Source organism: Helicoverpa armigera, chromosome 27, assembly GCF_030705265.1.
Source record: "Helicoverpa armigera isolate CAAS_96S chromosome 27, ASM3070526v1, whole genome shotgun sequence".
Taxonomy (NCBI): domain Eukaryota; kingdom Metazoa; phylum Arthropoda; class Insecta; order Lepidoptera; family Noctuidae; genus Helicoverpa; species Helicoverpa armigera.
Window position 1 is genome coordinate 4,556,897 of NC_087146.1, and position 21,347 is coordinate 4,578,243.

A 21,347-nucleotide genomic window follows, 5' to 3' on the forward strand; every position below is an offset into this window, starting at 1 on the left:
TGAATGAAATGAGTGAATGATTGAGTGAGTGAACGAAATTAGAATAGAACGAAGAAGGAATTGTATAACTTTTTAATGCCGGTCGTTTCTCTTTGGCGGTGGCTTTGCAGGAGTTGGTTTTCTATTTTTAAGAGCATATTGGTATTAGCTCGGCAGTGGTGGTACTCTTGGGGCTGTCCCGGGAAGGTTTTCTTGGTGAAGCGGTTTCCGATCAGATATGTTGGGTGAGTGAGGGTGGGCTCCATGTGGCACAGTTCGCGATTGGTGAACCTCTCGATTCTTCGTGTAGTGCTTGGCCTTTTGGCGGGGCGGTGTACTACGGCTCCTGGAATAAGAAAACAAATATTAATTTAATATTAAATGGGGATTTGTTGGGGCAGTTGCTGTTTTTCATGTACCTAAATATAGAGACCGCGAGGCAACTCAAGTCCGACGGAAAATTGTGGAACTATCAAATTTTGACTGCAATTACATGCAATGGCATAGACACTAGTACAACCTCTAAGTATTGGAATTGAGTGGTGGCGAGGACTCGTAAGTGGAAACATGTTCCTACCACACTAGGCAGTCATTTTGATTTTACCACGCGATAGTCCATATTTCGCACGTGTAATTATATAAACGTAAGTAAATATCTATAGATATTATCCTTTTCTGCACTTATTTAAATCGGAGAAATAACATTCTTCGGACAGCCTTAAAAATAACATAAAAATCTCAAGCTTTAAAAGTAAAAATGGCGGACGACAGACGCCATTTTGTTCAAGCATGATCATAATAGGTAGGTCTTCTTAAATGGTACATAGTACCATTTAAGAAGATTTTCAAACCTGTTCCGAATATGTATAACAATTATTTACGACCAATCTATGTTCTATATCTAAAACTATGTACCTACTAACTTTTTACACAGCTTTACTTCCTTACGTAAGGAACCTACATTTTAGTCTAATAAACGTACCTATAGGCCTTCCTGACAAGTTTCCACAAAAAACCATTCAGTATCTTTTGCAAGAAAGACCAACAAAATTTCACATTAATAATAATATTAGTAGGACTCCCCACATTTTAACCTGTCACCACCAATCTTCATACACATACTCATAGCAGACCGATTTTCCTTAGGTCTACACTCTTACAGTAAATTATTCACTTAGTTTTATATGGCAAGGCCTTGAGCATCTATTTGCACTATGGCCGACAATTGAGTGCCACGTGATGCAAATATGGCGCGTACTTAGAAACTGTCGTGAAGATTGTAGAAAGAAAGAATGGAAGGGGAATAAAAAAGGGAGTGACGACAAATAAAAGAGTTTAGTTGAGCTTTTTTTTTTAACGACGTCAAAAATCATCAAATGACCCCTCTCGCTGTGGGTTAGCAGCGGTGAGGGAGTGTCAGACTCTTACTGACTAAAAACCGTCGTGTTCCGTCGTAGGCCTTTTATGTACCAGGGCCGAGGTAACTATTGGTTGAGCTGGGCTCACTTTGACAGTTTTGGAAAATAAACCTTGTTCTTTGAGGTTCCAATAGCGCTCAGAGGGACTCGTATCTAGATAAAAAGTAGCCTTAGCTCAAATGATTTGCTGTATCTATAAGAAATAGCAAACAACAAACTTATACATATGTATGTATTTGCAAAATTAAATACTATTCTATTCCGAATTCACGTTTATAATATTAGTGTGGTGGTGTGCTGTGAATCTGGCAGGACTTTAAATTAATGGATCCCGGCTGTCATTTGAACATCTTTAGCAGTCGTTACGGGTAGTCAGAAGCCAGTAAGACTGGCACTGGACTGGTCCTACCACGGTGTACCAAGATGCCCGCATAACTGTGTTGAATAGGTCAGATAGGCAGTCGCTCCACGTGGCACACTGGTACTCAGCTGCATCCAGTTAGACTAGAAGCCAACCCCAACATAGTTAGGAAAAGGCTCGGGAGATGATGTGCTGTAAATTCGAGTACAAAATACGTCATGGAGATTTCCTTGCAAACGGGCCTAATTCTTTAATTGGCAACCCAGCGTTAATTGTCTTCTCGCAACTGTGTCGAGAAATCATTGACAATTACGAAAAACAGTTTTTGATTCAAATCTAATTGGGAACTGGAGATTGCAAAAACTGTTAAGGGCATTCCGATCTGAAGTCAGCCATTTTCCAGCCTCGTGTATGACTAGCAAAGTTATTTAGCAATAACTGCTTGCCACGTTTCCAGGGAACTACTTCCCGTACCCGGATAAAAAAGTAACTTATTATAATAAGGGACAAACAATTTCTTCCCTTCCCTTAACTGGATAAAAAGTGGCTTATGTTTTATTAACGGACGTAACAATTCGAAAGATGAAAGATTTATAAAATCGGTGCAAACTCGCAAATCTTTCCTCTTATAATAAAATAATGTGTATGTAGATTAAGATATGTATGTTCTTGAAAAACTGATTTGGACTTGTACCGTGACTCATGTTCTACCTACCCAAATCAATTGATTTGCGTCGCAAGCGCATCGAATATTTAATTGATTTAAAGTAATGTATTTTCTTAAATTATACCATACAGGTGGAAGAGAAGAAAACTCTGGAAAAATCATGAACAAGTATTTTTCATATAAATAATTGGCGTTTATGCTATATAGCTAACTTTTGATATTGTAAATAGTTTTTGAGTTATTAATGTCAGAATCAAATATTGTAATGAGTTCTTATTTTGCCAATACGTTTGTTAGTAGATCAATAGAGACCATGAAAATTAGTCGAAAAATAAAAGAAATACCTCCTTATAAAATAAAACCAGTATCACACAAAAAAAACCACAATCAATCCACATGTTCTCACCTTTAAATCGAGTCCTTGATAACACATAAAAAATATAACATTCGGGGGCGCCGAATATCTCATCACAGTTTTATCTACAAAGCCATATTGGCGAAACACACATAAAAAATGTCACCTCTACCGTCCCCGTCTTTCAAAAAAACCATCAGTCCACCATTTTTAAAACAAACGAAAAAAGAATTAATTCAAATTACCCGCTAAACGGATATCAGTTGGAAAGTTTTCGAAATTCAAATCAAATTAGCGCGAACAGCCGACACGCGCGGACGTCAACTCGTCGAACGTCTATTGCTAAATTGAAGGTACATACGTAGACGGTCAAAGGAATAAGTACGCAATATTGTCATTAATTCCCTGACCAATGGCAGAGAGGAACGCTAGCGGAGTGTGGATGTCGGGAATTGGGTCCACTTGGCTCGAGCAGGGTCAGATAATGGTCAGGTCAAGACGTTTGTGGGTACTGCTTGTACTTGTAAGGTTCTGCATATTGTTGCTTTTGAATTGATTGGTGGTAGACAGTTTAATAATTGTCAACTATCATCTTTAAATCATTCAGCTTCCGAGTTGAATTACTTGGTCATTTAATAAAATTTTGGCAATGAAGAACGATATGCGAACGACCTTTACTTATTTAGTTTCAAATTATATCGCATCTCTCTAGCCATTTCCCATCTATGTTGGGGTCAGCTTCCAGTCTAACCGAATGCAGCTGAGTACCAGTGAAACACATGGAGCGACTGCCTATTAGACCTCTTCAACCCAGTTACCTATTATTTTGCAAGAAAAAAACAATGAACAGAAAACCAACCATGCTATCGACAATATTCTGCAATATCATAACCAAGTCATTGTCCCGCCAAAAGGAGCCAATGACAGATTTATTAAATCCAAGATGGCCGGCGTCAGTTACAAACAATTCAATTGTCAGTAGCGTTTACTATAATATAGTAAGATAATTTACAGTTTAACTTGATTTTGAACTATTACAACATTTACGAATCGAAATGAAAACTTTTATTTCAGCGTATGATTCAGCAAATCCGATCCTAAATCGGGTTACGGTTTTTTACAATAGTAAATAGTCGAAGATTTTCTCCAGGTATATCTCAAAAATAACCACCTATATCTGCTAATATTATAAAGCTGATGTTTGTTAATTAGAAGCTCTAATCTCAGGACCAATACGGGCAAACTTGAAAAAACATTCTAGCTATTCTAGTGTTATACATCTAGCCTATTTATGAAAGACAGCCGTAGGCTTTTATGCAGGTGTGCGAAATAATTCCCAAGCTATTCTCTAATGACATTGCATCCAAGGTGCCTACAAGATACCAACATTTATTTATGTAGTCAATACAATTGGCATAAACAGCTAACGAAAATATCCCCTTTTGAAAAACCCAGTTACACTTTCCTAATCTGCAAATCAACGGAGAAATACTCGGTGTATGAGTAAGGAGGATAACTAATTGATTATTGTTATGTTTATTTCTATTCTTACTGCAAAACCCTTCCTCAACATTAAGGTTTAAAACTTTCTCCACTGGTACATACATATATTTGTACATACCTAGTACTCTGGACTTTAAATGGGGATTTTATTAACACCGTTTTCTTTCCCAGAATTTCGAGGAAACTAAGAAGAGAAAAGAAAAGGTGTCTTGCTTTGTGAATACATATAAAAGCGAATGTTGGTATGTATGGCAATAACATAAATATGTACAGGCTACTTTTTTTCCGGGTGCGGGAAGTAGTTTACTACGGTGTCATCCGCTTACACCGCTGGTCGAAACTAGTCTATTATAATTTCTTTCGGGTAATGACAATAGGTTTGTGAGCAGCGACTTATACAAAGTTCTATGTCGACAAAAAGGTTTGACAAGATCTTTACCATATATTCCTAACCCTATATCCAACCAAAAAGTATTTCCCCAATCCTGAAATCTTCAAGCCAAGCCCAAGAGCCAATTAACTACAATGACAAGTAATAACGAAGCGTGGTGGTACACACAATGATTTTAATTAATACCTATTGAACACAATTAAACAGTGTCTCGCGAATTTTCAAGCATGGGAATGAAAGAAGGGATTTTTTTGCAGACAATTTTTGTGGACGACCTTTTGGATCAGCTCATCATCCTCCGGCCCTTATATTGGATCACAGACAGTTATGAGAAGAAATTGGATTTGTGATTATATAGTAACGATTTCAGACTGTCTCAATTTTTGGTCGAAAATTTTGGGACAATCAACATTATCAGCCTTTTATTGTCCCACTGCAAGGCACATGCCTCTTTTCATACGGAGAAAAGATGTGCGTTACTCACCAGGCTTGCCACGATTGGTGATTGATCTCTACCCTTGCTGAAGGCGGATTGGTGATTTCAGACTTTAAAGTCGAGGTTACCTCAATATGTTTTCCTTCATCTTTACTCATTCTTTGGTGTCTAAGATACATTTAGGCAGTACATATAACCTAGAATAGTTACATTTCCACTTGCCTGACCTGGTACTAGTCTCTCAAGTATGATTATACTTAAGAGACTGGTACCACTAGACCACCACGACTTTTTCAGACCACACATTTTTTGGGAATTTCAAAAAGCAAGTATTTATAAGTACGCCATATTTAGGGTCTTTCATACCAAACCAACTTCACACCACTGGACAAAGCCTCCTACCCAACATTCACACACACAAAGACACCCAATCAAACTATTTACACAGATAGAGATCTGTTATCACGAGTACTGAAGAGGTGACATCATGGATGGCCAAGGGCGAAGGACAATGGTGTTCAGTGGACAATCATGGGATTGGTTTGCAAGGTAGGTCGTTGGTTCATCTTTTGTGTGGTGATGAAAAGATTAGGTTGTGGGCTGCTGGTTGATAGATCAAATGTGTTCACACCATACTTCATGGTAATTTTATGTGGCATAATATATGCGTTGTTGGATGTGTAGGAAAGAGCGTATATCCACTCTTTCACGCAAAAAATATTGCCCGGGTTTTTATGAATCTTCACACTAGATTCTTGCAGCAGTTTCACTGGTTTGAAGAGATAATATGGCAGTAACATAGCTCACATATCAGAATAACATACAGGCTGCTTTTCATCTACTTAGCTGCAGCATGGGTAGGTATTGTATTTTTTATAGCAAACCTTTGAACTACGCTATTACTGTCTGTATATTTAATATACTTCTGTTTGTTTCCCCAATTAAATAAATAAACATTCTTTAATAATGATTTTTCTCTATTTCTGTCTCCTAAGACAGTGAGTCTTGATTCCGTGCTATTTTCCTCAGATGGCTACCCAGAAAAGATGTTGATCAGTCATATACTTAACCTACTGTTTTGTCATAACTAATAAAGCGGAGCTGACAAATCATGGAAGATTCCCTTCCGTCATAAACAACTAATCGTTTGTGAAAAACAAGGAAGCTTTTAATTCGCTGTTGACGATTATTTGTTTGTTTGTTTAATTAGTGCTGATCACGCGAACTTATAATTTTGAAGTCATCCGATTTTAGACAACACATCGTGCAGTTAAAGAACTTTTTCTACTAGGAGTAAATCTATACTAATATTGTAAAGCTTAAGTTTCTTTGTTTGCTTGAACGCAAATTTCTAGGACTACTGGATAGCTAAAATATTTCATTGTTAGATACTCGAGTTATCGTGGAAGGCTATAGACTAAAAAGGTTGGTTATGATGTGATTAGATAGGTAGCCTACGGTCATCGAAAAAAATATGCATGCTCACGAACTTATAACCCGGATAAAAAATTAACCCCATAGATATTAGAAGGAAGATTTTTAAACTTTATTTAGCCCTCATGGATCCTGGAACCTCACAATTGCTGCGGGATATTTCTAACTATCTACCGCAACCCTCGTACATAAAGGGCTCCGAGAGGACTATGGTGGGTTTTAGTCAGTAAAGAGTCTGACACTCATGCTGCTGCCACACTTGGAGGGGTCATTTGATGATTTCCCACCCAAAAAAGAGACCCCTCACACATTCTTCTTACAGGCTTACTTAGGAAAGAAAGAAAGAAAGAAGGAAAGAAAAAACTCACCATTAACGACAAAAAGGTCGTTCTCCAAAAAAGATTTGCTAAAAATCAGTACAATAAATTGATGACAGCTAAATTTTTCTTCATCACAGTCGCAATAACACCAATACAAATGATTTCCATTAATATTCTAACGGGGGACGGAGCTGAGGAAGTGTTGCTGTCTCGCTCTCACTTGTAGGTGTGGTGTGTCTCTTTCTTATGGCACGTGTTGTGAGTTCTTGGGTTTCTGAAATAGAAGAAATTGCATTTTTAGTTTATTTTTTCATATATTAGATTAATTTTCTTCTGCATCTGAAAATCCTATCTATAATTTGTTTTTCTTTTTATGTTTTTTACTGAAAACCCTTCAAGAAAAAAACTTTTCATTTCAACTACGTGTATGTAACCTTGAATCTTTGAAAGTTCTATGAAATTCGATACAACCTTTACGGGGTAAATACAACAAAAGTCAAAAATATATGAGTGGCATATGTTTTTCTAACACGTGGGTTCCTTATTTATTTATCATTTAACAACAAACACAGGTACTTAATATGTATTATATTATTTATGCATATGTGGGTATTATAATAAAGAATGAAGATTTAATTTACAGAACACCGTAATTTTACACAATTATTTTGTAGAAAACGTAGCATCTTGCAAAAAGACGCATATTTTTTCCGAAATGCCAAAATTTCTCATCATCATACATGTCTTCACAAGTACCTACTACACTTCAGTCCCTAGACAGATCTGTCTCAAGCCTGATAGTTAGAATAACAGGAACCCCTGATTAGCCTTGAACTCCTCGACTGTCATCATATATCATTACTGGTTATGTCTGGTTATTTCTAGAATGATAGTTGTGCTGTAGATGGAGCGAGAAATTTTCTTATATAACTCAGTATGGGCTACTCTATCAATGAGGCAAAATATTTGACAGGATTTAAGGTAACTAAATGACTGTTTTGGATCATAATATCATCATCAACTGGCTAGCCCAATTATGTTAGGGTCAGCTCCAGTCTAACTACTCCAGTCGAAAAACAAATTTAGTTTTTTTTTACAAATTCAATTCTAATCTGGTGGGATGTTTTTGGCAGAATTGAAGTTCAATATAAGTTGTTTTCAGCGATTTCAAGGCTAGGTTTTTTTCACTAAAAATCTAAGGAGGCTTAGAAACGTTCATCAAACAGAATCGTTAAACCCACCGCAGTGCCTTAAGAGGCACTGCGGTGGTCCTAAGGGACCAAAGCCTGCTGGAGCTGCGGGATTGTTTGCGTGAGTTACCGCGGCCCTGGTACACGTTAAGCTCCAGAAGGAACATGGTGGGTTTAGTCAATAAGAGTCGGACTCTGAGGGTCATTTGATGATTTCCCATATAAAAAGGCTTTGAAACGTCACCTATGTATAACGAGATTAATCTAGTTAGCACATATGTATATGTACCTATATGTATGTATTATTGTAAATATACACCATCACTATGTAATATGATAGTGCCTCGTGGAGCGATGAATGGTATTGTGATCCAAGACCTAAGATGATTAATTAATTGGTATTATCAACGAGACGATTATGTAAGAAAAAATTACAATCATCCTAATTGAAAACTTTTCTGGGTACTTAGTTTAAAAGACGTTTAAAAATACATAGGCAGCAGCGCCATCTACCGGTTACGATTGTGTTTTCGTGTGACCGTCCAGAAACCAAAATATAATCCGTTTAGGGGAAGCTGGGTGACATAAACACATAGGTAGGATGTCCAGAGGAATTAGATAAAGTTCTGGAAGTTGCAGCCAGCAGTAAAATGGCATAATTATCGCAAAAAATTACATTTGTAAATCAAATGTTTTTTCCTACATAATGATACGACATGCATGGCGTATCCGAAAATATCTAGGTACTAATGTGCTCTATTCCTTCACAGTTCACCATTAGACCACAAATGTCCGTCTATCAATCGTTTTTCGTAACTACCTTGAACCCTGTTCCCGATATCGGTCTTCATCTATATATTTTTTTAATTTTGCAAATCAACAAATGACAAAGTAAATTACCACACCACCAGCTTTTCAGCAATCAATCAAGACCATTTCACGCAACACGTTAAATTCAAAAGAAGCCATCCAATATTATGCCCAAGAACTAACACGCGTACATTTATTACCCACGTGAAGGGAAGGCATTCCTAATTTAACAGCTAACAATCAAAATTGTACCTTATATACATAGCAATAAGATCCACGGATCTCTCTGCGGAAGCTGACAGTTTAAGCAAGAGTTATTGTAATGGTATTCAGTGTGAACCAGTTTTTGCTGACTGGATACGGTTCCTAATTTTTTTGTGTGAGACTTTTTTTTATAAAAAAAAAAATGTTTTAGGTAATAAGGTTTATTATTTTGAGGTCTCTTTGCTGGTAATGACAATTAGGTATGACGTAATAAAAATTGGAAATGATAAAAAAAATGTTGTTACCTAATTTTCTACGCAAAAAAAAAAACAGCCAAAAATTGTTGTGAGTAGTGAGCATAAAATTAAAAATAGATAGAACAAAAAATAAAACTCGTAAAATCTACAAAAAAAGTTACCTACAGACGCAATTAAAAAAAAACTAAAAAACTCACCAAATAGCGTCACTCACGCTCAAAACGCAGCGAAAAACTGCCATTTTAACTTATACCAACTCTCTATTACCTAATTTTTTTTAACCACTAAAATTCAAACTTAGAACATTGATATTTTTTTAAGAAAAAAATCTGTATTTTCTTATGCGCTTGCGCGTTTAAATCGGGCAAGAGTCTGGATTGCAGTGGCGATGTCGCTATGGGGAGGGGACGCAATTGGGCACATATTGAATGAACTTAAGCATTAGCCACATTATTTGGTACAGTTCAAATTGACATTATAATACTCATGTGATCGGGTGGATGTGGATTTGAAACTAATAGAAGATGTCTATGGCGTTATTTGGCAAAAAGATTTAGTGTTGAACAGGTGCAAATGTAGGAATTGGAGTATTTACGCTTATGAAAAACATAGGTAGGTACTTGTGAAGTCAAAATATGGCCTGTTTGTCTATCTGGTATAGTAGGTATTCACACATTTTTAACATTCCTGAAAGCATTCAATCTCTTTGGAAATGATAAGATTTTTTTAATGGTACAGTGTAGCTACCACCATCACAATTGGTAAGAATTTCTCAAAATTATGGATACTCTTGTGAAGAGTTTTCTCTTTATGTAGTTTTAGTTACAAAACGGGCGACGTTTTTACTTGGGACATGAAAACTTTTGCTACACATTATGGTTCTTAAACTTTTTTTTGTGACTAGAAATCGTCAGTTGATCTCTCGCCCGCTGTGGGTACAGAGTGAGGGAGGGTCAGACACTTACTGACTAAAACCCACCATGTTCCTTCTGAAAACCACAGTGTACCAGGGCCGTGGTAACTCACGCGAACAATCCCGTAGCCCTGGCTGGGAGGCCTATGAGGCCTAGGAGGTTGGAAAGGGTTATGTTTAGATCTACATACAAGTAGCCATGTTATAGGAGTCATAGGCCAAGTATTATCCTCATAGAAGTGAAGAACTTCTCATATGAAGATAATCTTCTCATAGGTATGCCTCGGGAGGCAGGTGAAAGCTAGTATATTACTAGTATATTGCTAGTATATTACTAGAGTTAATATTATGATGATGTTCTCTTCCATTCGTAGATATCTTTTTGAAAAAGAGTTCCGAAAAACAAAAAAAAAAAAATATATCTAGGCCAGAATCTATGTCACTTCTAGTAATCATGATTACTTTGTAAGACTAGTAGGTATATACATACCTACGTACATAGGAGTCACATGTACCTATGAGTAACATACGGGATTATGTCACTCGCGACTCGCGACACAATACCATAAGAGCAGGTATACTATTACATCTGTACTGATATTGCAAAGCTGAAAGGTTTGTTTGGGCGCGGTAGTCTCTGGAACTACTGGTGGAGTTTGAAAAGTCTTTCGCTTCTAAACAGACTATTTATCGCAGAACACATTTATGATTACTTTTTATCTGGGTACACGAAGTAGTCCCCACGGGACGCGAAGCTAAAAAGCCAATAGCCAGTAGCATTTTTTTATATACTGGCTGTTTTCCCGCGGTTTCACTCGCGTCCCCGTTTGAACTGCTGCCCGTAAAAAATATAGCCTGTACCACTCGGGGACAGTCTGTCTTCCAACACTGAAAGAATTTTTCAAATGGGTTCAGTAGTTTTGGAGGCTGTCTTCAGGGTACAAACAATAAAAAAATGTTTCCTCTTTATTATTTAGGTACGTATTATAAAACAGGACTAATAAAACCAATAAGCCGTGATCCTATATGATCGGAATTAGCAAGTCAACCTATAACTACCAATAGAATTCTTAATAAAGGATATGCCTTATTTCATTTTAATTACAAAGCTACTTCGTTTAGAAGACTAATTTAAAATTTGGCAAGTAACTTCAAATAATTCAAATATGGGCTTTAAGTGAAGCTCTTTAGATATATTTTATATTGGCAACATAAATTAGCAGACAACAGCAGTTGGACTGTTAAAAGAAAAGGCTAGCCATTTTATTGAACGGCTATGTAACGAGACAGTCATTACTGACATGTTTTTAATTACCAAACTTTCTAATAATGAGTAATGATTGAAAGCTCTCAAGACTTCAATAAAACCAACAATAAAATTGTTAAAATATATTTATTTTAATGATATTGAATAATCAATTCACTTCATACATATTTTACAATTCAAGTAAAAGTCAAAACACCTATAAAAATTCAGTAAATACTTCAAAATGGTGATTCAAAGATGGCACACAATGCAACTTGGTTTTCGAACATAGAGCCCCTTGCGTTTCATTGTTTAGGCTGAAAAACACCCTGTTAGCCCGAGCATGGACCAATCCCATCGCGCACATGAAACACGGCTCCCTAATCATATAAATATAGTACCCAGTACATAGATAAGGACTTTCCGAAGCACTCATTTTATTCTCATCCAAAACCTCCTTTGACACATAATTCCTGGCGCCAAATTTGACATCTGGGAATTTACTTTTTAAATACAGAAACAGACTCTTGTCTATAGCACCTGATGTCACGTATTCTATATTGTCTGTGTTCCAGGCTCCACCGTTTTGAGTTTTTGCTACATTGTCTATGGCCAACATGGCTGAATGCTGAACTGGATGGCATTCTCTATTATCAAAAGCTACGGTTACAACTAAATTCAATAATGGATCTACTACAACCGTAGCATTTATGTTGCTTAAAGTTAAGTCTGATACATCCAAAGGGGTTTTTGTTTTACTCAAATAATATCTGGCTACTTCAAATGCAACTCCCATATAACAACGGTGCTTTGTAAGTTCTTCACTATTAAAAAATCCTTTACCGCACAATCTTTCTAAGTAGTCATTAGGATGGAAATTGCACGACCAGATTTTAGTGTATTCAGTGTGCTGCCATTTTAGTTTCGGAGGCAATGATGGCAACCCCATAACTTTGAAGTACTCAAAAGAGTCTCGTAGCTCATTCACTTTCTCTTCAATGTACTCTTGAATTGATTGCTGTGTTGCCACGTTCAAATATCGGACAGGACATAGCAAAACCTCCTTCTTCCGAGCTCTTTTTAAATGCTGTAGTTCTTTCAGTGGCAATTTCTCGTTCAAAATTGTTATAATTTTAGATAATTCCTTCACATTCCTCACTTGACCGACATAGACTTTTGTGAATGCTATAGGATACGAAAAGTCATTGCTTACGACCGCGTGAATGTCATTTGTCGAACATATGATGTTTTGTATGAAACTGTCAACAGTTTCGGCCATCTTTGGTTTTTTTAACGGTGGTTCTGTAGTTTCTGACATTATTGACGATTATTCTTTTCTATTTATTTTACAAATAGAGCAAGGTTTTTAATCCATCCTTCTTGTTTGTATGTCAGATAAGCCAATGAAGAATTATTTATGAATTCATAATTTTCTTCAATGTTCCAAAGTCTGCGTGTTTCTTGTGTACTCGCTGAAAAGAAACAAAGAACAACACGATTCATAACACACACTGTAATTTAACTGAATTTCACACGGTAAATAAAAAAAATGAAACCGAAACAAACTCGTCGCTACATTTTACCAATTGTCATGTAATATTTTTTTTGTTTTAGAAAAGCGTTTTTTTGTACATATTTTTTACAATGTATAGCCCAGTTGTATACTTATTTTTAATGATGCAAATTGTGCATTTTTTCAAATATTTAAATAATCTGTGAGACTTTTTTTCTGTTTTGTAATTTAATTGAAGATAGTGTAACCATTTTTCTTATTAGTTAACTCTAATTCAGTACTTAAAAGAGTACTAAGAAGTTATAGTGTTTACTTCAAAACATATTTTCTTGTACAACTATTTATATATAGTTTAAGACAAAGTCAAGGTTAACATTATCAATGGTTTAAAACGAAAATAATAGCATAAAAACTTTGTGTAGATTTCTTGGTACATCTATGGTACATTAGACATTTCATCTTTGGTAATTATTGTAGTATGCAGTGTTGTTAGATAAAAATACTTCATATTAATAACAGGACGTATGAAAATGATTCGCAGATCTTGTATTTACGTAGTTTTATCACGAAATATCGCGATTATACCTTGTAGATTACAAGATGTAGAATTTTGAACGAAATGTTGATATTTCCGACACTACATCACTCGAACTACGCTAATTAAGTGACGACAGTTTTACTACATTATAGATAATCGTCCAGTCTGTCAATTATGGCTCGTTGTTGACAAAAAAACTGATAATCAGTCCTTTTACGTTGCCTCAATTAGAAACACTTATACACGACGTATTTCACGTAATAACAGCCGAAACTTACAAATAAACGCATCGGTAACATATCTTCTTCAAACACAAGCAGATAACATATGAATTTTCTATAAAATATACGTAATAATTGAGTAAAATAATCTTTGATTTACCTCGGAATGGACTTCGGATTTAGACGTCAATTTCAGTCGTAGACAGAGTGATTTCTCTTGGGATGTGTAAAACTCTCACGGTAGATACTCGGTCAACACACAGTAAATCTTCATTAATTATTTAAATAACAATTGAAATTTAATTTGCCACACACGTAAATCGCAAAAATGTAGCAGCCATTAGACAGATTAAAATTTGTTTTCTGTGAGGAAAATTCATTCTAATTGGAATATTCTGATTGGGTCTTGGCAATGGATGCTATTAACTACCAATAAGAAACCTCTATTTATTGACGTCTATCCAACACAGATAAAAAAATCCCCAGAATGACAGCTCGATCCACATTGTCGTAACTTTGTAACTCAGAACGAACTTACAAGAAACGTTTCGTTTCATGAGTTTTCATTAACTGAAGATACATTAAAACCCAACATTTATTTATTTATCATACCAGTAATTGATGATTTAATTAAGCTGCCTATGTGGACTAGATGGTGTTATCCTATTACATAGTAAAATGATACCTAACTCCGTGATAATTCTAAGAAAAAGAAAACAAGAGCAAGCTCATTTATTTAACTATTTATTTCATAATTTATTCAGCAATAAAAGATTATGTAGGTTTACACACAGATAACCTTTTATCAATTGAAATGCACTCTTTGATTATTATTAACTACAAGTAGCTTCTTACATAGGAAGTGACCTATTTCTTTAATTAAGAAAACCAGCTACTTATCAAAGTTTAAGACGTCTATTAAGACCAATTTGGCACTATCAACACCGTATATTAGTTTAGGACGCCATTAACTGTAATCCTTGTACACACGATGAAATCTCTGAGTCCCTGAAGCAATTACCAACGTTCTCACCAAGACTTAGTTGGTGTTGAGTATGGATCTATCTACATACTCTGTAAACTGAGTGTATAAGCGTGCGTTTGCCTTCATATATATTGTAAAGTAGGTGGATCAGCTATGAAATAAATATTTGTTCTTTTATGGTAACTATTTTTTAAATAATTTATATCTTAGCGAGACGAGGGTGGAACCGCGATGAAGCGCTGTTATGGAATAAAATAAAAACAATATAATTTCAGTATGAGTAAATAACTTTATTACGATTATTAAAGGTTAAATACGTTTTACAGTCAAAACATTATTATCACATCGCTAAAAGGCTATAAGGCTAGTTTTATTGAATATATGAAAAATTACATTAAATTGTTATGTTCACTTATTTTCTAAGGCTTGGTACCACGCCTGGCAGGTTTCAGCGGCAATTTCGCATAACGCCGACAATGCTTTGCCGGTCGAGTCGTATTCTGAAAGGTGACACCAAATAATAAGACTTTCTTAAAAAGCAAGGAAAAAACGAACATTCAAATTGAGAAGCTCCTTCGTGGGAAATCGATAAAAAATGATGTTCTTTATATTATGTTAAAACTACGCAATGACTTCTTCAAACTGGTTGAAAGAATAAACTCAAGAACTACCTACAGGAACCATTAAAAAGCTACAGTTTTGGTGAGCAACATAGGCTATATTTTATCCCGCGGGAAAAGGGCCAATCCTACTAATATTATAAATGCGAAAGTAACTCTGTCTGTCTGTTACGCTTTCACGTCTAAACCACTGAACTGATTTTAATACAATTTGGAAAAGAGATAGAGTTGACCTTGAGAAAGAACATAGGATAGTTTTTATCCCGGACTTTTGAAGAGTTCTCTTGGAAATGCGATATAACCGAATTTGACGCGGGTGAAGCGGGCTGGTGGGAGCTAGTAATCATATAAATGTGCCACTTGCCACTTACCAACAACACCACGCTTGCCGAATATGGATCCATTGAAAGGGGGCTTCCTGTATGTGGCTTCAGCATTGTGAAGGCACATCACGATGGCGAAGAGGCACAGAGCTACGATGAAACGCATTTCTAGTGAGCTGTAATGAAGAAATAACGATTAGGTACAGTTGGTATAGTCCTCGCCAAACATTTTGGCGTCATGGAACAAGGGTCGTTATTAAAACTATTTTCTGGTAACTGAGTTAGTATGAACGAGCCAATTTCCCTGTGACTGATCTGGTAAGATAGCCCTTGTATCTAGGAAAGGTACATTTTATCCGGGTCTGCGAAGTAGTTCCCATAAGAAAAAGGTGAGACCACTATTCCAAATGTATTAAATATATAGCTTACTTTTCAATGGAAAAACGAAAAATGGGTTGGATTTCTTCTGATTTTTAAAATAAGAAGCCAAACTTTAGAATTTCTGACCGTTTCCAAGAAATAATTATTTTCAATGGAGAAAAACTGATAAAAAAAATTAAACAACTTACTTAGTTATAAAACTCTTTTGAGATGATCTTGTAGATCGAAAACTTGGAGAGGAACTGATGCATTTCTCCAGTTTCTATCCCCTTTTATACTAAAACTACCCTTCTAATCGAGTTTACTTCTAATTTACTGCAATTTTGCGTCCAGACAAAGTTATTGAGAAAATAATGAGAAACAAATTGTATTAGAAAAATGGTCAAGGAGTTTTTCTTGGCGAATCCAATTTTTCTTTTGATTTGGTTTGTCAATGAAATCAGACGATATTAATTTGAGTTAAATATGTGCCAATCTATTTTGTTATGATCATAATTATATGTCTTGCCGTTTTTCTATGCGCCGTTACGTAGGCGGTTGAAAATAATATTCGTCTAAAGGCATAACGGTCAGCATCGGCCCTGGAAGAGAATTCAGTCGGTGGAGGCATCAAATTGCATCAGCATCACAGCTGAAAAACGTCCACTGCTAGACTGCTGCCTCCCCTAGTTTGGAGGATTTACTCATTCTCACTGTACTGGGCATGTGTATTGGTGATCATTCACATTGCATGAAGCATGAAAGCCAAAAAGAGTAACATGAAAGGCAACTGCTCTTTTCTGAATACTTATTCTTCTTTCTATTCTCAAAAAATATCTGTCTGGACACCTGGCTAGGCACATTACGCATAGTCTGCTTTTTACTCTAGTCTTGTAATTTCGCCTCAGCCGAAAGTATATCTACTGGGTCCTAATTTAAGTACCTACCTACCTAGGTGATTGCTTGGAGTTTTGACTTTGCCTTATTGTAGTTGTTTTTGACACCAATAAGTAAATTTTATCACTGAAGAATGATGAACAAGTGGTTAAAGCACCGGCCTTTGAGAGGGAATGAGCACAGAAGGTCTGTAGGTATGAGTGTGCTGGTTTGATTCCAGGGCATGCAAGTACCTACCAATGCAGCTTTTTTTGAACACCAATGACAGATTAATAGGATAGTAAAATATCACATCATCAGCAGTGGGACGAAAAAGTCTGAGGATGATCACTGAACGGTTACTTGACAACGTAGCATTGATCAAAGACAAAGTTCTATAACCACGTATGTGCTTAACGAATCCAAGATGGCGTCCCTTCAATTCTCGCTACTAATCTTATGCACTAACAAAGTTATAATCCCTTAGGATTCGCCGGGAATCTTCGTCGTAATATGTGGTCAGTATCCAATAATCCAATAATTGGATGGACAGCAGCCATCTTTGATATCGGAGTATAAATTGGCGGGAAACTCGACTCACAGCATCAGTTGACATTCAACCATTCCAGTGTTACCAGCAAGAAATACATCAACCTACAAGGTAGTTTTCAGTTTTATTATATTTTTATTTCAAATTTCGTACAGTTTGTTGAGTGAAGCAAAATTGAGCTAATACAGCCTCAACATTTTATTATTATTCAAAATTGCTGTAACTGTCGGAAGACGTTCTTAAGACAAAGTTTAGCTTATAAGTAAATACTCACTTTCAGAGACACCAAAGTGCAATTTATTTATATTCTTGTAAGGAAAAGCTGTTTTTGACCAATAACTTCACATTATTACATGGAACAGCTTCCAAAAAGCTGTAATACCACTTTTTGACCATTCAATTCCTGGTAAAACATGTTACTCCAGCACTTTTCATCTTCCCAACCCTTTTATTTTCTCTTCTTTGTCCCCAGATGTCCGGAGCCATGCTGCGTTTCACCATTGGCGTCGTCTGCGTGGTCGTGGTGCTCCTGTCTCTCGCAGGAGTCAGCGAAGCCAACTACAAGAACGCGCCCATGAACGGTATCATGTTTGGCAAGAGGGGTCCTACTGGTATGTTCTAATAGTTCAAAGTCTTTTTCATATAGAAATACCAGATTCATATGAAACGTCGTAAGCTAGGTGTACGGTAGGTTATCAGTTATCATTCGTTGTTGATCATTCTAAGACTAGTGATAGTATATCTATATGAAACTTTTCAATATCTTATAATTTACCTCTTTCAACGTAAAAGACATGTTTATCGTAACTCTAAAAGACATCCTTCCTTGGATGATTATTATTATGCCCTTATCGCTATCAATCTTAACATAACGCGAAAAGATAATGCCTTTGGTTACATTAGCAATCATTTCCTATTTACTTATGATTTGATCTATATCTAGAAAAAAATAGTATGTATTTTAAAGAAACCTATATTTAATTATAAATCTACTATTCTCCACAGAATATGATCAACGCGGCAAGACCTTCACTGCTCTCTGCGAGATCGCCACAGAAGCTTGCCAGGCATGGTTCCCATCTCAAGAAAACAAGTGAATTCATTAATTAACTACAACAAACATAATAACGACAATAGCTCGACATTCGGACTGTGGTAGAAAATATTAATTTGTAGGTATTTTTTACTAAGCATTGCAACACTGATGCTTCCGCTCATTTTGAAAAATAATCTAAATAATAATGTTAAATTGATCTCTCATAAAGGCTGGATACTGAATATGTAGAAATAAATGCTTAAAAACAGTAAATATTTGTTTAATTCATACCTCAATCGAGTATTTTCTGGAGATTCAATACCTACCTTGCCCACCTTAAAAGTACCATCCTTGCTAAGTGTTTTGTTTTGTAAATTCTAAACAACTTACTACAATATATTTTTATTTCGTCTATTGTAACGCTGAAGTGCGTATAATATTAAAAAAGCAAAGAAAATCTTTAAAAGCGCCTACACAAAAGTTAATATTACTAGTTCCTATGTGAAAACAATGATAATTATCACAGGAGTCTTAATTAGCGAGGTACTTTTTCTTTCCTATCTCAGGTATACATCGTGCAATTAAATAAAACAATTATTTATACACGACCAACATACCAAAACAAAATTTTCAAAAAAAGAATACTTAAACGTCTAGTTTGAATTGGTTCAACCGATTTTGATGGGGTTTTCATTGGCAAATAGCTGATGTAACTAGGAGTAAGTTAAGCTATTTCTTATCTGGGTGCAGGCAATAGATCTCTTTGCGTGTAAAATCTTGGAGGTAGCTATAATATAGGTAAGTTATTATAAGGTTCCAACTGGAAACTGATGAAGCGAAATAATATTAAGATTCTCAAAATTTTTGGCTTCATTAAACGACTGTAGAAGTGATTCCAATTTATTTCTTTCTAATTAAAAAGATAGCAAAATTCCTAAAATATACATTTAAATAATTTTAAGATCATGACAAGGTGTATAAAACTTCTATAAAAAAATCAATAACCTATAGTTTCCTTTCATAAGACTGCGTGAAATGAACCGTAGATTTGTCCTAGATCCACTTATTTTATCATGGCAGCCCCGACCGTGGGAACTTTATAGATAAAGTGGAACTTTCAATTTGTATTGTTGTCAAATGTTTTTGTCCTACAATTAGATTCCAATAAGAATTCGCTTCCTCGTAGAAATCATGATATATTCCCACAGTGTGAAATCAAACAGTTTGGTGCTCAAATAATTTTATTATTGTGATAAAAAACTGATAACACTGGAATCAAAATGTCAATAACATTGCAGTGACGTTTCGCATTCGGAAAAATCGTATTTCGAATCTACCTTACTTTAATAAAATGGAACATTTAAGTTGTGAACCCGTGGTGAAATAATGATAAAACACTAATTATTTGTTCAAGTAATCAAGCATTAAATAAAAAATATCAAAATGACAACGAAGGAGTTGTATACGAAGGTAAACCTTTCAAGTAAAAGTATTTGATTGTATTTTGTTTTTTCGTAGACGTATTATTTCGAATTTAGAACTCGAAGTCAATTAAAGTCTTGCAGTATCATTTCATTGATGAATTCGGCACTTTATTTCAGTAATTGTTAATTATAGTAATTAAATAAATGTAATCAGAACAGTCGACTGTTTACGATTGACCTTCTTCATTTAATTGAATGGGACGTCATTTCAATTTGTGTATTGGGCTATCGCTAATTCAGCTACATTTATAAATATTTGTCGTGTCAGGGAATATTACGAGTTCCGTGATGACGTCAGATTTCACGTCGCTACAATTCGCCCTAGTGTTCCATTTTTAAAAACATTAAACAAACAATACACTGACTGACCATTCTTTATTCAAACTACTCAGAAATCCTCATTATTTCCGAAATGGCGAAATCAATATGATTTCCTTAAATAATCTTGTTGATATGCTTATTAGCATATCACTTTTACTGTCTAGATTAGTGAGATATATTTTGCTCATGAATTATTTATATTGCAATTACACAGTGCTTGGGTACTCACTGTTATATGAAGTTAATTAAAAAACTGTAAAATGCCATTCTGATCTTTATCTTAAGATTATAAATATGTTATTAAATTAACTTATCATATGTTTCAATGCATATCGTGTTATCTTTATGACAAAAATTGCCTTTTAATTTTTAGCATTTTTTTACAAATGTCATTTTGATTGCAAACTTTTTAGTTGTCATGTACATAAAATCATAGATATCTATAGAAAAATAATCATAGTTGTAATCTTTATGCATTGATTTGATTTTAGAATGCATTACAATACATTAGTATCGTAAAAACTGATTTAAGGTTACAGAAATAAGGTTTAATATGCCATAACAAAAGTTCAGTAAAATGTTAAGACTATGATGTCATACCAACATTCAAACAAACAACTAAATATTTAAAATGCATTTCTTAATGCATTTATTAATTATCATAACAAATTCTTGACAAATCAAGGCCATTATTTCTTGTTTTTATTCAAAGCAATGTTAATCTTATGCTAATGGTCTTTTAAGGGGCCAGTTTCACCTCTCTTGGTAATGAATTATGTAACAGAGCCATTTCCAATATTATATCTATCCATTCATTTGGTAAATAGAGATAGAATTTTGACATAAACCCTGTTAAATTATGTCAGATTCCTATCTCCAGTAAGCACAATAACACATAGATTGAATATTGGGATTGACAGCTAATTGATAAATATTAAGATTTCCTGGTAAGGAGTGCTTTGTGTTAACTCCAAATTACGTTATAAAAAACATCAGCCTGTGAGCCTTTTTCCCAACTCTGTTGGGGTCGGCTTCC

General features: G+C 35.2%; 4 protein-coding genes across 7 annotated transcripts in view; 2 read left to right on the top strand and 2 right to left on the bottom strand.

The window, feature by feature from the left end:
- Window positions 1–38: 38 nt before the first annotated feature.
- LOC110384612 (probable inactive tRNA-specific adenosine deaminase-like protein 3) lies at window positions 39–14,152 on the bottom strand. 4 transcript variants are annotated; one of them, XM_064042161.1, is made up of 3 exons: window positions 13,917–14,141; window positions 6,913–7,138; window positions 39–325 (listed from the first exon to the last, which is right to left on the bottom strand). In XM_064042161.1, the coding sequence occupies exon 3, from the start codon at window positions 243–245 to the stop codon at window positions 39–41; it is 207 nt and encodes a 68-aa protein (XP_063898231.1). In that variant the 5' UTR covers window positions 246–325; window positions 6,913–7,138; window positions 13,917–14,141. The 4 variants fall into 4 exon arrangements, with proteins under 4 accessions (XP_063898231.1, XP_063898232.1, XP_021201662.3 ...); XM_064042162.1 differs by lacking the exon at window positions 13,917–14,141 and adding an exon at window positions 13,583–13,724; XM_021345987.3 differs by lacking the exons at window positions 6,913–7,138; window positions 13,917–14,141 and adding an exon at window positions 2,832–3,157.
- A 997-nt stretch (window positions 14,153–15,149) lies between these two features.
- Window positions 15,150–15,859, bottom strand: LOC126055195 (neuropeptide SIFamide). The gene is made up of 2 exons (XM_049843352.2): window positions 15,733–15,859; window positions 15,150–15,241 (listed from the first exon to the last, which is right to left on the bottom strand). Exons 1-2 carry the CDS (start codon window positions 15,848–15,850, stop codon window positions 15,150–15,152), a joined length of 210 nt encoding a protein of 69 aa, XP_049699309.1. The 5' UTR covers window positions 15,851–15,859.
- Window positions 15,860–17,497: 1,638 nt separating this feature from the next.
- On the top strand, window positions 17,498–18,709 carry LOC110384689 (neuropeptide IMFamide). Its single transcript, XM_021346105.3, has 3 exons — window positions 17,498–17,581; window positions 17,943–18,081; window positions 18,476–18,709. Exons 2-3 carry the CDS (start codon window positions 17,943–17,945, stop codon window positions 18,565–18,567), a joined length of 231 nt encoding a protein of 76 aa, XP_021201780.1. The 5' UTR covers window positions 17,498–17,581; the 3' UTR covers window positions 18,568–18,709.
- Window positions 18,710–19,551: 842 nt separating this feature from the next.
- LOC110369606 (unconventional myosin-Va) overlaps window positions 19,552–21,347 on the top strand; it is a 70,221-nt gene continuing 68,425 nt past the window's right edge. Inside the window, exon 1 of the mRNA XM_064041980.1 lies at window positions 19,552–19,976. Coding sequence (XP_063898050.1) covers window positions 19,950–19,976 — 27 coding nt within the window. The 5' untranslated portion in view covers window positions 19,552–19,949. The remainder of the gene's footprint in view (window positions 19,977–21,347) is intronic.